The 15,213-nt window shown below is 41.1% G+C and overlaps 1 protein-coding gene across 1 annotated transcript in view; it reads left to right on the forward strand.

Annotated features, from left to right (window-relative positions):
* Positions 1-14,879, forward strand: part of KLHL4 (kelch like family member 4) — a gene marked incomplete at its 5' end in the record, with an annotated part of 28,351 nt that extends 13,472 nt beyond the window's left edge. The window contains 11 exons of the mRNA XM_083371805.1: positions 987-1,166; positions 2,369-2,505; positions 3,476-3,672; positions 5,792-6,004; positions 7,307-7,493; positions 8,900-9,124; positions 10,277-10,439; positions 11,484-11,696; positions 13,415-13,586; positions 13,852-13,926; positions 14,191-14,879. Of these exons, the coding sequence (XP_083227931.1) occupies positions 987-1,166; positions 2,369-2,505; positions 3,476-3,672; positions 5,792-6,004; positions 7,307-7,493; positions 8,900-9,124; positions 10,277-10,439; positions 11,484-11,696; positions 13,415-13,586; positions 13,852-13,911 (1,747 nt within the window). The 3' untranslated portion in view covers positions 13,912-13,926; positions 14,191-14,879. The remainder of the gene's footprint in view (positions 1-986; positions 1,167-2,368; positions 2,506-3,475; positions 3,673-5,791; positions 6,005-7,306; positions 7,494-8,899; positions 9,125-10,276; positions 10,440-11,483; positions 11,697-13,414; positions 13,587-13,851; positions 13,927-14,190) is intronic.
* Between the last annotated feature and the right edge of the window lie 334 nt (positions 14,880-15,213).

The following is a 15,213-nucleotide window of genomic DNA, read 5'->3' on the forward strand; positions in this document are numbered from 1 at the left end:
GAAGTTTTTATAATGATTCAGGAAGGGCTAGGAGAGGAAAGAGGGTGAAATAACTCGGTGGCAGGCACTGTTGTGGCTATTTCTTTTTCCTTGAATGCTTTAGAAGTCATATCCCCAAAGTCCCAGAACTTTGAGCTTCTTTATTTGATGGAAAAGAAACTTATGTGCATGCAGGTGAGGACAATGAATGTTGCTACAATACATCCTTTGAGTCTATCAATAGAAAACACAAAGCTATTCCAAGCATGGAAATAAGAGCAGGAAACTTCAAAATGGGCCAAAGCAAATGCTTTCCAGGTAAAGTCCCTAATCGTGCCACAATCAATAGTCTACTTAGAATGTGGGGAACTCCAAACTCTCTAACTTCAAGGCAGAGCTGTCTCTTGATTCTGTCTTCATTTTAAAAATAATTACACCAACAAGATTCAAATAGCTACCTCCAGAATGACCATCAGCATTCGCATTTTCTGCAATCCAAAATGCAAGGCCAGTAATTTGCAAATTAAATAGGGATGACATGATAGCGGTCTTCCAATATCTGAGGGGCTGCCACAAAGAAGTGTGTGTGGGGGGGTCAACCTATTCTCCAAAGCGCCTGAGGGCAGGACAAGAAACGACGGAGGGAAACTAACCAAGGAGAGAAGCAACCTAGAACTAAGGAGAAATTTCCTGACAGTGAGAACAATTAATCAGCGGAACGACTTTCCTTCAGAAGCTGTGAATGCTCCCACACTGGAAGTTTTTAGGAAGAGACTGGACAGCCATTTGTCTGAAATGTTGTGGGGTTTCCTGCATGAGGATGGGGTTGGACTAGAAGACCCCCAATGTCCCTTCCATCTCTGTTATTATTATTATATCCCTAGTTGATGATTCCAAATAAAAAATGAATTCTAGGGGAACATCTTTAATCTACCTCCTGGGTCTCTGAATGTGGTGATTTCCGTAAGCCAGCAATTACCTTGTTTGACTCATTCTATCTCTAACAGGCTATCGGTGAGCAGTTCCTCCTCCTCGTCCATGGGGGTGAACAGTAATGGAGGCGACACATATTTTCATTCCACAAACCATGCCGAGCAAACCTTCCGCAAGATGGAGAATTACCTGCAGCAGAAGCAGCTCTGTGACGTTCTTCTGATTGCTGGAGACCACAAGATCCCTGCTCACAGGTACCGATTTGGCCCATTCTTCCTATATCCCAGAGGAAACATCGACCGGCCTGGATCCTATGGAATTAAGATTGTCATACAAATGGATGAGACTCTGCAATCTCATAAGATCTGGTTACTGTCACATTCTGCCAGGTGCAAGAAACTAGACCCACGTGTGAAAGGTTCAAATTAACCCTAACCGTAACCCTGACCCTTTATTGTGTTCTGCCCATTGTACAAGAATCTCCTCTGAATGCTCTCCTTCCCTCTCTCGTCTCCCCATCTCTCTCTCTCTCTCATTCACACTCACACACACCTCTCTATCTAGCCTATCTCTCATCCATCCATCTGTCTATCTACCTACCTACCATCTATGTATCCATCTATATCTATGCATCTATCTATAGCTATCCATCTATTTCTATCATCCATCGATCCATCTATCTATCTATCTATCTATCTATCTATCTATCTATCTATCTATCTATCATCTATCTATCTATCTATCTGAAATTTATATAGCCACCCATCTCATCAAAGGCATCCATAGGTGGTGAACAAGAATATATGATGCTTTGTGCCATGAGATCAAAGAACATTGGAATTAATCTTATTATAGTGTTCTAAAATAAGAACTGTAAGGACTGGAGACATACTTTAAAAGCCATTAGAAGCACAAAGAAAACCTATTTTGTCACCATATCATTGGCTTGCCTGCCCTTCTGGCTATTGTAGAGAAATCGTAACTAATCCAGCTGACTCTTTTGAAATCCCTGTGCTATAAACCTGTTTGTGTAACTAGCTTCCCAAAGGGTAGTAAATGACCCAAATGTCATTTGCAAAATGAAAGCAGGCCCACAAACCATAAAGCAAGTGTGCAAAGGCAATAATGGTTGGCTTGGGGAATTATGCCCATCAACTTTCAAATAGGAAGATTTTAAATATTTAACTGGGTATCTTGTTTGCAAGGGGATTCCTCTTTGTCTGGAAAGCAAAATATTTCTCCAGAAAAAAATAAAATAAAAAATATGCTCTTTTCTCTAGACTTCAGGGATGTCAAATGTTGAGGGTGGGTCAAGTAAGCAGAGCTCCACTGACAATTCATTTGAATGTTAAACGTTTTAAAGCAAGACAAACTCTTCAAGAATGACAATGTATGCTTCCGGCAGTATCAAGAACGGATTGAAATGCTTACCATTGCTTTTCTCTTTTGGGATCAGGCTGGTTCTGAGCGCCGTGTCTGACTATTTTGCGGCCATGTTCACCAATGATGTCCGCGAAGCAAAACAAGAGGAAGTCAAAATGGAAGGTGTAGATCCTGACGCACTGAAGGATCTTGTGCTCTATGCCTACACAGGTAAGTTCTCAACTAGCTTCCATAGCTTGCAGGTGTTCCCACGTGCCCTTGCTTAGGAGGTCATGGAGCCAAGCATTTCCCTTGCATTCCCCGTCATCCTCTTCACTTTCTCACTTGGTCTATTGGCAGAAAATCTATTTTTCTAGGATCCAATCTGGGTCGGTCAATGGGACCAGAGATTTCGTCTTCCGAGTTTTTAGACTCATGCTGGAGCCCATCCTCTGGGAACTTCTCTCTAGCAAAGTGTGTATCTTTAGCAGACACAGGATAGGCCCCAGCACAAGCTCAAAAGCTTGAAAGACTAAACTCTGGTCCTGGTGACTGACCCAGATTGGATCGTGCAACATTATCCTGGGATACTATTCTTCTAGTTAAAAAAGCAATAACTGGATGGAATTCTTTTCAATGGGAAGCAGAGTTGTTATAAATTAAGGGAGTTTGTATGTTCCATCTTCACTGGGCAATCATTCCCCTAGCAACGTTCTTGAGGAGGCATGCTTTAATGAAGTCGTTTGCTAAACTTCAGCTAGTTGGGCTCACAAACCATCTCCACCTGAAGCTCAAAAAACACAACCCCCAAAATTCAAAAGCTGACATAGCTTGGCCAATCAGCCAGGATGAGCCAGACACACATCCAGTAAATATTTGACACATCAAATAAAGGTGTTGGTTTAATACTGGGGGTCTTGACAGAACAAATGGATTTAGAAAGATTGTGAAAAATTTATTAACGATTTCAGCAAGATTGCAGGCTGGGCAAATATTGCTGATTAAGAACGCTGTGCAAGCTTAGCCACTGATTTCCAAATTAAACTATACCTGTTATCCCCACATCTCACAACATTTTTTAAATGCTGTTCACTTTCTTTCTTTCTTTCTTTCTTTCTTTCTTTCTTTCTTTCTTTCTTTCTTTCTTTCTTTCTTTCTTTCTTTCTTTCTTTCTTTCTTTCTTTCTTTCTTTCCCACCTAGGCATGCTGGAGCTAAAAGAAGACACCATTGAGAGCTTGTTGGCTGCAGCTTGTATTCTCCAACTGTCACAAGTGGTTGAGGTCTGCTGCAATTTTCTCATGAAGCAACTTCATCCTTCAAACTGCTTGGGAATCCGGTCCTTTGGAGATGCTCAAGGGTGCTCAAAACTCTTGCAAGTGGCCCATGTCTACACTATGGTAAGGATGGGTACTCAATCCCAGACATTCACTGCTTGCAAGTGCATTGTGCTGAGGGCTGCGTTGGAAATGGGCAGAGAAGATAAGAATAACAGTTTAGCAGAGTTGGAAGTGACCTCGGAGGTCTTCTGATCCAACCTCCTGTTCAGGCAGGAAACCCTATACCATTCCAGACAATTGGTCTCTTCTTAAAATCTTCCAGTGTTGGAGCACCCACAATTTCTGGGGACAAGTCGTTCCACTGATTAATTGTTCTCGCTGTCAGAAAGTTTCTCCTTAATTCCAGGTTGCTTCTCTCCTTGATTAGTTTTCATCCATTGCTTCTTGTCTAGCCCTCTTGTTGCTTTGGAGAATAGCTTGACTCCCTCTTCTTTATGGCAACCCTTCAGATATTGGAACACTGCTATCATGTCATCGTTAGTTCTTCTTTTTATTAAACTAGACATTAAACAACATTTCTTTGTGGCTGCCCCTTAGATATTGGAAAAGGGGGGCTGGGCCAGGAGCAAAGAAGTTCAGATGTTATCCAAGCTCAGAGTCTCCAGCAAGAGGTTTCCATTCCTCTTTAAAAGTTTTACTACTGATCTGGAGTCTTAACCATTTCCTGCTGGCTTCCACAGATAAAATCACTTCCCATAAACAGCCAGTGCTATTTTTGAAGTTTGCAACAATTCTTCCCTGGCTCCTTTTTTTAAAACATCACGAGAGGGCAGGAAGGTGTGAGGCCATCACCTCTTTTGTAACTCCCACCAAAGGCCCTTTTCTTGCTCTTTTAAAAAAGAAAAAAAAAGAAAATGCATATTCAGCAAGTTGAGGCACTGAAGAAAACAGTGTTGTGCAGGGTCAACAGCTGCAAGCAAGCAACTGCCTTTAACAGGCAGGTAACCCCGAGATCTTTTCTATTTATGACTTCGCCCTGCTAGCATCGCAACTCTATAAAAGAAAAGCTAATGGACGAGCCTTTCCTTAAGTTGCTTATAACTTCTGTTTTAATGAGCTATGGACCCAAAATGTAGAGGAAACTGGTATTTCTAAAGAGAAAACAAAATAGGCTACTTTCCAAAACACCTGAGGACAAGACAAGAAGTAAAGGGTGGAAACTTGTCAAGAAGAGATCCAACCCTTTTACAAGTCCAATATGGTGGACCTGCAAAAAGGTTAAGGCTTTTTGGATTAAAATTTGGTGGAATATGCAAAAAATATTCAAGAAAAGGATAAAGTTTTGTCTGCAACTGTTTTTATTGGGTATTATCACAGATACTACCGTTGTGGACACTAAGTTGATGTTGCATTTAATTACGGCAGCGAGACTTTTAGTAGCGCAATATTGGAAGAAGGAAGAACTGCCGACTATAGAAGAATGGACTTTAAAAGTCTCCAATTTGGTGGAAATGGGAAAGATCTCAGCGTATTTGAAAGACCAGTCGCAACAGAGATACATTGTGGAGTGGAGAAGATGGATTGATTATATCCAGAATAAATATGGGACTAAAAAGTTTCACTTAGCATTTGAATAAGTAGCGGATTTATATGATGTATAATTAGCTTGTAGTTATTTTATTGAGAGTTAAAGTGCGATAGAATTTAATATTTTATTGTTGTTTACATATTTTAGATTATGTTTGTTTGTATTTTTATACCCTGTATTGAGCTCTGGGAAGTCGGGGAGGGGGGAGGGGAGGGGAGGGGTTTTGTATTCAAAAATGTACTGTAAAACTTTTCAATAAAAAAAAAGAAGAGATCCAATCTAGGAGAAATTTCGGACAGTGAGAACAACTAATCAGTGGAACAGCTTCCCTCCAGAAGTTGTGGATGCTCCATCCCTGGAGGTTTTTAAGAAGAGACTGGACAGCCATTTGCCTGAAATGGTATATGGTTTCCTGCTTGAGCAGGGGGTTGGACTAGAAGACCTCCAAAGTCCCTTCCAACTCTTTCATTCTGTATTCTGTTCTTAAATTATGAGCACATCTCATTTTATCCAGCAGTTATTTGGAAGAACCTTACCATGAGGGGAAAAAAGTGGGAATATTCCTTGTAAGCCATTGTGATTTTTTTTAAAGTGGTTGTGTTTTTTTTTAAAAAAGACATTTCAACGCCTTTTCTTTATTGTCTTCTTAAGGAACACTTCACCGAAGTCATAAAGAACCAGGAGTTTCTTTTACTTCCTGCTGGTGAAATTGCCAAGCTCCTTTCCAGTGACGATATTAACGTCCCAGATGAAGAATCGATCTTCAAGGCATTAATGATATGGGTCCGGCATGATTTAGACAATCGGCAACAGGATCTTGGAATGCTTCTGTCTTACATAAGGTTGCCCCTTCTTTCTCCAGAGGTTGGTTCCAAGTGGTGGACTATGAATTGTCAAGTTTCCAACATATGGGCTTTTCAAGTGACTCTGAGGCATTGTTTACCTTAAAAGTCCTTTATTGCTGGAAGGAAGCTGGAATCTGAAATCTCTGCCCCCTTGCACAATATATTAAAACACAATTCTCCACCTTTCTAATTTTGTCATTAATCATATTCTCCAATTAATTTAAAGAATCAGTTTCCCTTCCGTCAGAAGACCTGCCAAAGCCTTATCTTCTTTAGTGAGAGAAATGGCCTTGAAGGTGCAATTCCTACTCCTCCCAGCGCCTAACCTTAAACTAAAGCAATACACTAGTCTTAAAGCAATACACAAGTTTAACATATGAAATGGCCACTTCTTCATCTCTTGTTAAGCAAGAACATTTGATGTTCGCATCGTTGACATGAATATTCTCTGAGTAGGTTCTTAGGCTGGAGAAGGTGGAAGGAAAGAGAAGAGCAAGGTGGATGGACTTAGTTACAGTGGAAATGAGTGCAGCAGGTGCAAAAGATCAGGTTCACATGTGAAATAAATTGATTTATTGTTAGGCAACATATGTATAGGAATCTTCTCAACTGATGGTTAGTACCTGCTTGGAGACAGATAGCGGTCAATGGAATTCAAGGGGTGTGTGTGTGTTAGACTTAGTCCGTTTGTGGCTACATAGAGATTCTAGATTGATACCTCTTTTAACTTCAAACCAGGTTCTGCCACTCCTTCTCCTACAACAGGTTAAGGATAGATTATCATGGAGAAGCTCTATCTGTGTGGTTTCTAATAGTAAAAAAAAGACTTTAGTCCAAACGTGCAGTTAAAACCTTATTATCAGTGGTGGGATTCAGCCAGTTTGCACCAGTTTGGCAGAACCGGCAGCTAATGTTTTGTTGCCCAGGCCCAGAATGGACTTCTGGAAGGGGCATCCACGCAGAGGACTGGTTGTTCACATATTTGAACCCCACCACTGCCTATTATGAATGTTCTGAGTTCCACAAGTATTTGGTTCATTTCTAGGTACAGTATCTTATGTAGAGTTCATAGGATAGGTGCAATGGATTCAGAGAACGCAACTGGAAAACACAATATAGAGTGTTCACTAGGGTTTACCAGACATCTAAGGAGCTCCATATTTATCTTGTCTAGTGGACATGCACATTAGCTGCACAACAGTTGACCCGGTTCCTAGTTCAGTTAGCTCTGGAAGATAAGTAATGGTGTTAATAAGGACTTGCTGATAGAAATGATTTCCTGATTCTTTCAGGATGAATAATAAGATTATGTTTGCCACAGCTTTTAGCCGATCTGGAAAACAGCCCCATGTTTACGACCGATCTTCAGTGCCAGAAACTCTTAATGGAAGCAATGAAATATCACCTGTTACCAGAGAGGAGGTCCATGATGCAAAGTCCACGGACAAAGCCCAGGAAGTCCACCGTTGGTTCTCTCTATGCTGTGGGAGGCATGGATGCCACCAAAGGTAAAGCCCGCTGTCCGATGAGGTGGCTTCTGAGATTATGTGGAGCTCAGATCGGGATAAATTAGCTGACTTCTACAATGTCACTGAACCAGCTGTATAAAATGTGGGATCGGAATGCTACATGTGGTCTAACAAACTTGCTTTTGTGATCCCAAGATTCCCACAATATCTTATTTTTAGAGATGGTGGTTAAATGGGGATTAGGAGCAGGAGGGGGAGGAGGAGGAGAAGATGGAGGAGGAGGAGGAGGAAGAGAAGGGGGAGGAAGAGGAGGAGGGGAAGAGGGGGAGAAAGGGAGGAGGGGGAGGAGGAGAAGGGGGTGGAGGAAGAGAGAGAGAGAGGGAGAGGAGGGAGATTTGGATTTCAATTTCCTCTTGTAGAAATGTTAGACACACACTTACAGGAAACAACCCTAGAAAAGCAATTTTCGAAACAGGTGGCTGCTGTGGAAATAATTGTAAAATTGAATGTTTGCACGGATTTCAAGCAGGGCGTTTGGCCACCATGTTTCATTTTATTATGCCAGACGAACATCAATATTATTCAGATGTACTGGACCGCCAACTTCTACACTAAAAAGCACGGTGCTTTACATTCTGTAGATTATTATTATTAATTTTTTTTAAAAAAAGATCACATTGCAATCCTTGCAAAATCACAGTGGCTATAGGAAATATCAAAGCTGAAGTTACGGTCCTTAAAATCCATATCGAGGACCTTGCTTTTCAAATCGGAAAGATGGCAGTGGAGTGAATTCAAATTTCATGGGTATAAATAGGACATTTGCTTTCCTGTGGCAGGTTGCAGTATCTTATGGTGCCCAACTGCTTTTTTAAAAAGACAAATGTGTTCTAATTTTAAAGCATCGGGAAAAATGAAAGAGGAAGAGACAGATGTCTTTGCTTTTGAAATATATAGCTATTCTTTCTGAAAAAGACGGAAAGATGTATTTTAGAGGTGACTCCCAGGAACGCTTGAAGAATTTTGATCTTTTGCAAATTCTAGTAGGAATCGATCGGTTAGACAACAACCGGGTGAAATAATTCAGCTTTTCATTGAGTTTTAAGAATGTTTCACTACAATTCTTGGCTCAGAAAAACAAAAATAAAAAAGTGGTAGAAAATCCCTTAAACGTTCACCTCCCGATACAATTTTTCATGCAGATTTTAAAATAAGCAAAGCACCCGTTAGAGCTATCATTTTAGTCATATGGAAATCCTAGCAACCAGGAAGGTATTCTTCAAAATCATACTTTTAGCCCGACGCCAATACAGGCAGATTAAAATAATTTACTATTGGATGAAACCATTAAACCATTCAATCAACTGATTAAGGCATCACTGCCCTAGAAATGTGATTTCCTTTTCTTTTGCCTACGGCTACTTTTCTATTTATCTTTCCAACAGGTACCACCACAATTGAGAAATACGACTTGAGAACCAACAGCTGGATACATATTGGAACGATGAGTGGAAGGCGGCTTCAATTTGGAGTGGCTGTGATTGACAACAAGCTCTACGTTGTGGGAGGAAGAGATGGCTTGAGGACATCGAATACCGTTGAATGTTTCAACCCAACAACTAAAGTCTGGACTGTGATGCCCCCCATGTCAACCCATAGGCACGGCTTAGGTAGGATGGACAGAACCAGGATTCATGAAGAAGTATAGTGAGATATAGATAGATAGCCCTCAACTTACAAGCACTCATTTAGTGGCGGAAATTATGACACTGAAAAACGTGACTTGTGACTGGTTTTCACACTTATGACTATTGCAGCTTCCTGATAGAAATTTGGGCACTTGGTTACTGCCATGTATTCATGACGGTTACGGCCTCCTGAGGTCACCAGATCGTCATTTGGGATCTTCCCAGCTGGCTTCCAACAAATCAGTGGGGGAAGCTGGATTTGCGAAGGGAATCCATGCGATTCATTTAACAACTGCAGTGATTTACTTAACGACCATGACAAAAAAGGTCATAAAATCAAGTGTGACTCACTTAATAACTGCCTTGCTTAGCAACGCGCCGTCTGGTCCCAATTGTGGTTATTAATCAAGGATTGCCTGCAGAAATGAAACCATTGGTGTATAATGATCTGCACCAATATGTCACTCCCATTTCTGGTGTGGTTTTAAGTTTAGAACAATGTGTGTGTGTGTGTGTGTGTGTGAGAGAGAGAGAGAGAGAGACAGACAGAGAGAGAGAGAGAGACAGAGAGAGACAGAGACAGACAGACAGACAGACAGACAGACACATCAAGGTTAAGATTCTGGCTTCTAATTAGATATAAGCTTCAGCTGTTCAAGCAGGCCTGAATTTATTGAGATGAGCTTATGAGAAAAACCAGAACTCAAGAAGAGTTAGTAATATTTATTGAAGAAAGTTAGGAAGCTGTAACCCAATTATTTCATATCTGCAGTGCTCCAAGAGTTACCCTACTTATAAAAAGGCGGTTCACCCCTTTTTTATGTTCCTTGTTCTTAGTATGTAATAGCATTGACTCCTTCTTTTGAGTGGACGGTCAAATTTCTTCTTGCTTTTAACTTGACCACATGAGAAGTACATCTGGCATCAATGAATGGCCAGACAAATAATTAAGATTTTGGATTTTGACTTGGAACTGGCTAATAGTTAAGATGTTTGTGGATGCACGTCATTCACGATTGTAGAGCTGGTGACGTCTTGGATGGGATTGACGGCTGCAAAGGTATTAAACAAGTGTGGACTGTTGTTCTAAACCCAATGTTATCTATTGACCTGTCCTGCATGTTTCATCCTAAGGGGTAGCAATGCTTGAAGGACCCATGTATGCCGTTGGGGGCCATGATGGATGGAGCTATCTAAACACAGTTGAACGATGGGACCCCCAGGCTCGGCAGTGGAATTACGTGGCAAGCATGTCAACTCCAAGGAGTACTGTGGGAGTTGCAGCTTTGAATAGCAAGTATGTGTGGCGGGTTTTCTCTTTAATCACCAAGGCATAGGCTGTTCTTAGGTTTAATATCCCTTTAAGCAGTCCCCCTACTCATGAATGAAGGTGAATACCCTACACGTGTCCCAGGATGATGTTGCAGGATTCAATCTGGGTCGGTCACTGGAACCAAAGGTTTTGTATCCCGAGCTTTCAGACTTGTGCTGGAACCTCTCTCTAGCTGTAGCCCCCCCTACTATACACCAAGGGCAAGTTCACCTCATTAGGCTCCTAAAGGTGAAATGGAGCAAATTCTTCTTGGCACATGAGATATTTAGATCTCTTTTGTACTCTTTTTAGAGTTCCTTTCTTCTAAATTTCTCCTTTCCTCTCATGTAGAACAGGGAGTAGCTCACTAAAGTACTCCTCCCTGTCTCCATCAAGGATGTGGAAAAGGTAGAAGATCTTTGGATTTATTGGATCAAGCATTCTTCCCAGCTGAATCTAAACCAGTCTGGGGAACTGGGAGGTTTTTGAGTTTAATAGTAGTCTAATTTTAAAGAACAAGTGTCATTTGGGTAATATGGAAAGAAGGCCATGATTAGAACAGGTGGATGTAGATAAATATTGAGTGTAAGGCATTATGGTTCAATAGTATTAGATCTTTTGACATGCAAAACTTTGCAAATTCAATGTCTGACATTTCTGGACAGGCTGATGTAGAGTCCTCTCTGACATCCAGCAGAAATGCCGCCCATCTTTGAAGACTATCTTAGGGCAAAAGAAGGTCTCTTGTAGTCTTTACTATCAGGTGCAAAGAATTGGGACCCTATGTTAAGTTGCAGTTCAGAAGATGTATTGCTCAACCCTATATGCAAGATTCTAGTCAACTAAACTTCAATACTTAATTGGTCAATATAAAGATCAACGGATCTCAAGAGGAGTTGGAACTTAGACCATTTGTGGAAATGTAAGGATTCCACGATAATGACTCATTTAATTCTGCCTCCAGCTCTTTCTTCTCATTTCCTACAGTTAATTCTGTGAGTGTTGTCCTCGTGTGGTTTATTGCCATAGGTTGTATGCAGTTGGTGGGCGTGATGGAAGCTCCTGCTTGAAATCCATGGAGTGTTTTGATCCTCACACGAACAAATGGAACATCTGTAACCCAATGTCCAAAAGACGCGGAGGAGTTGGTGTGGCAACCTACAATGGGTTTCTCTATGCTGTGGGAGGCCATGATGCCCCAGCTTCGAATCACTGTTCTCGGCTTTCTGATTGTGTAGAAAGGTATAAGCTAAAGATAGAAAAATTATAGGTATGGGAATTGGGATTGGGCTATGTGATGTATCTGTTCAGTGATGGGATTCAGCCGATTTGCACTGGTTCAACAGAACCGGTAGCTAAATTTTGTTGAGTTTGGAAAACCAGCTGAATGCACACCACTTCCGGAAGTCCATTCTAGGCCTCTCAGGCCTAGAATGGCCCGCCAGAAGTGCAGGGATGCCACTTCCAGAAGTCCTTTCTAAGCCTCAGAGGCCTGGAGGAGATCTCCCAGTCCTAGAATGGCCCACTGGAAGTGTTGGAATGGTACTTCTGGAAGTCTGTTCTAGGCCTCGGAGGCCCAGACCTGCATCCACGCAGAGAACCAGTTGTTCAGGGATTTGGATCCCACCACCGTATCTGTTGGATCTCAACCGATACTGGTCTTATTAAGTTTCTAAATAAATCTACCGTTTAATGAAGGAATGACCAGCTGAGCCACATTCAAGGGAATAGAAAACAAGAAGAACCATCCTATTGTACCAAATTTACATATATTTTCTTAAAACAGGTCCAATGGTCTGACATGGAACTAATTGTCCTCCTATACTCAAAAAGGCTTTTTAGCTAACTATAAATATTGGCTTTGCTATAATAAGTCCTCATATTTCTTTCAAGAGTTTGGAAAGACTCCTAAATTGCGATTGATTAAAATATGCAAACATATTAAATTAATGAGCAAGGAATTGCTAAGCTAGTCCATATCCCCAAATGGGATTATGATTTTTGCAGTCTTGCAGATTTATCAGACATCTTTCAAGTAGAAATACCCAAATTTTTGCCACATTGTTTCATAGAATATAACTAGCAACATTCTAGATTATGACTAAACTATTAGTCTAGAAAGCCCTCTAGTGGTTGAAAAAGAGATAATTGGATTTCCTATTAGCCCCCCCCCCTCTATTAATAAAAAGAAATATTGTACAATTTCTATTTAGGTTTCTGATGAAAATACTGAAGTAGTTTAGCCATTGCTTTATTATATATATATTTTTAAAGTTTTTCACTTGAATCTACAACCCTGGTATTCCCTGGTAGATTTCTATCCATGTACTCATATAATCTGACCCTAGCAATTGAAATTTTGGTCCCAAATGTGATCATAAGTTAGGATTATCTGTGCTCTGGATAACGTGATTTATACTTTTATGATTTTAAAACACTCTAATGATAATAAAATGGTGTCCCCCCCTTGCAGCCCATTTCCAAGCTATCTTTAGTTCAGTCACCATGAGATGGGTGGTGGATAAATTTAATAAATAAAATAAATATCATCTCCCATTCAACAGAGGAGCACTCCTGTCACAATTCTCTAATACAATACTTTTGTTTTGATCAATCTCCCTTCTGGGACTTTCTAAGAAAGACTATCTAAGCCAGGCATGTCAAACTCGTGAGGTCACATGACGTCACATGACGAATCGGGACTTTCCCCCCCGTTGCCAGCAATAGGGTGGGCGTGGTTTTGGCATGACGCAGTTTGACATGCCTGATCTAAGCCAACTATCAAATGATGTCAGTAGGAAAATTATAACCATGAACAATGCATCTGAGATACTTTGAAAAACCTGCATAGCTTATGTCTGCAATAAAATACAAGAAGGGGATAGATATCTTAGTTTAGTAGCAGCCATGCCTTTCTTGTTGAAGTGAGCATCTGTTAACATTGTCTTATAATATTTTAGGTATGATCCCAAAACTGACACTTGGACCAGTGTAGCACCTTTGGGTGTTCCTCGTGATGCTGTTGGGATTTGTACTCTCGGAGATAGATTGTATGCCGTCGGTGGCTACGATGGGCACACCTATTTGAACACAGTAGAATCTTACGACGCGCAAAACAATGAATGGACAGAGGTAATTCCTTAGTTACTGGATCTCTGCTCTGATTGCTTAGTTGTACCCCTGTCACGGTGGGCACGGTGGCTCAGAAGTTAAAGCTGAGCATCTGGGTTTAAGTTCTGAGTGCCACGGGATGGGGTGAGCTCCCGTCCCTTGCCCCAGCTCCTGTCCACTTAGCAGCTTGAAAGCATGCAAATGAATAAGGTAAATAAAATCATGTCAACACCTCAAACTTTCGCCAAAGGACAAGGATCTAAGCCAGGCCTTCTCTGTTTTATAGGAAGTGCCAGTCAATGTTGGAAGAGCCGGTGCCTGTGTCGTAGTTGTGAAACTTCCATGATGATCATCTTCAGGTGTGAGTACATAGCCAAGCACAGCTCCGCAGAGCAACCCTGGCCGAAGGGAAGAGCTTGTATTCTTGAACAGAAAGACTTTTCATGCTGCTTTCATTTCAGGAGAAGCGACAGTTAATGGGAGACCAGAGTATGGGGATAACAATTTCTTGAATTCCAAAGACGGGCTCTGCAGGTGTTCCATCATCATGGTGATGGGCACCACAGTTCAGAAGGCAGCGCTGGGTACATCATGTGCTTTTATTTCGTTCTTTTTTATTTTAAAGAGAGCAAGACATCCACCTGAAGATAGTCCCATTTCTGTGTCGGGAACAGCCAACACGCTTTACAACATGAGCGGCATACTTTGGCATAGAATTTCTTACTTGGAAACCTTCTACTTTGGCACAAAGAAACAGGCAGATGACCACTTTGGATCCTGAACTTTGAACTCTTCATTGCTGGAAAATGTGTTCCTGGCTTTATCCTAGCAGTTCTAGATGGCTGGATTTTAGGCCCCCTTTGATTTTTCCCACAACACCACTGATTTTGAGACACGATTGATTGGGCTTTGTGGAGAATGAAAAGAGTTGATAAAATAAAGATGATTCGGCATCTGATCATCCACAGCAAGACAGGTTTACGGATTGATGGGAAACCACTAGAAGACTTTTTGACCTGGACTTTTTTTTTTTTAGAGTTTTGGTGGCAACCTTCCTCTCTGGACTCCTGTGGCCATCAGAACTGAAGGTCCCCGAATTCCCTTTCACTGCTCGTAAGGCAAGACTTTCTCTTGCCATTCCCAAGATCAAATTGTGAGTGAAAAGTTTTGTGATTTCAAGAGTAAAAGAATGAGGAAAAAAAACGCTCCCCGCACCCAATGGGCAACTTTTGACAGTTTTTCGATAGGCAGGGCGGGAAAAGACCCTGCAATTGTTGAGATAAAGTAATTTTCTGTACCTCAAAATAAAAATGACAGCAGTATCAATACAATTCAGGCGGGCGGTTTCTTAAAATCCCTAAACTCCAGATCAGACATGGTTATTATGACAGTGGCCCAGAGGCTTCTATTTTCTTAAAAGCCAGTTTAATGATCTAAAAACCTCCACAATATGTAGATCTGTTCTTTTTTCTTTTCTTTTCCCAAGGTTACGGTGACATTCGTATAATTTATTTTCGGTCCTTTGGACATGGATGAGAACCTGGCACACACGCACAAATGCAAACCTACACCTAATGATAGTTTGTAATTCAAGGTAGAGGCACAAATATATATTCAAGAGGGACAACATCATAATTGCAAAAAAAGT

This window comes from Vipera ursinii (assembly GCF_947247035.1).
Source record: "Vipera ursinii genome assembly, chromosome: 12".
Taxonomy (NCBI): domain Eukaryota; kingdom Metazoa; phylum Chordata; class Lepidosauria; order Squamata; family Viperidae; genus Vipera; species Vipera ursinii.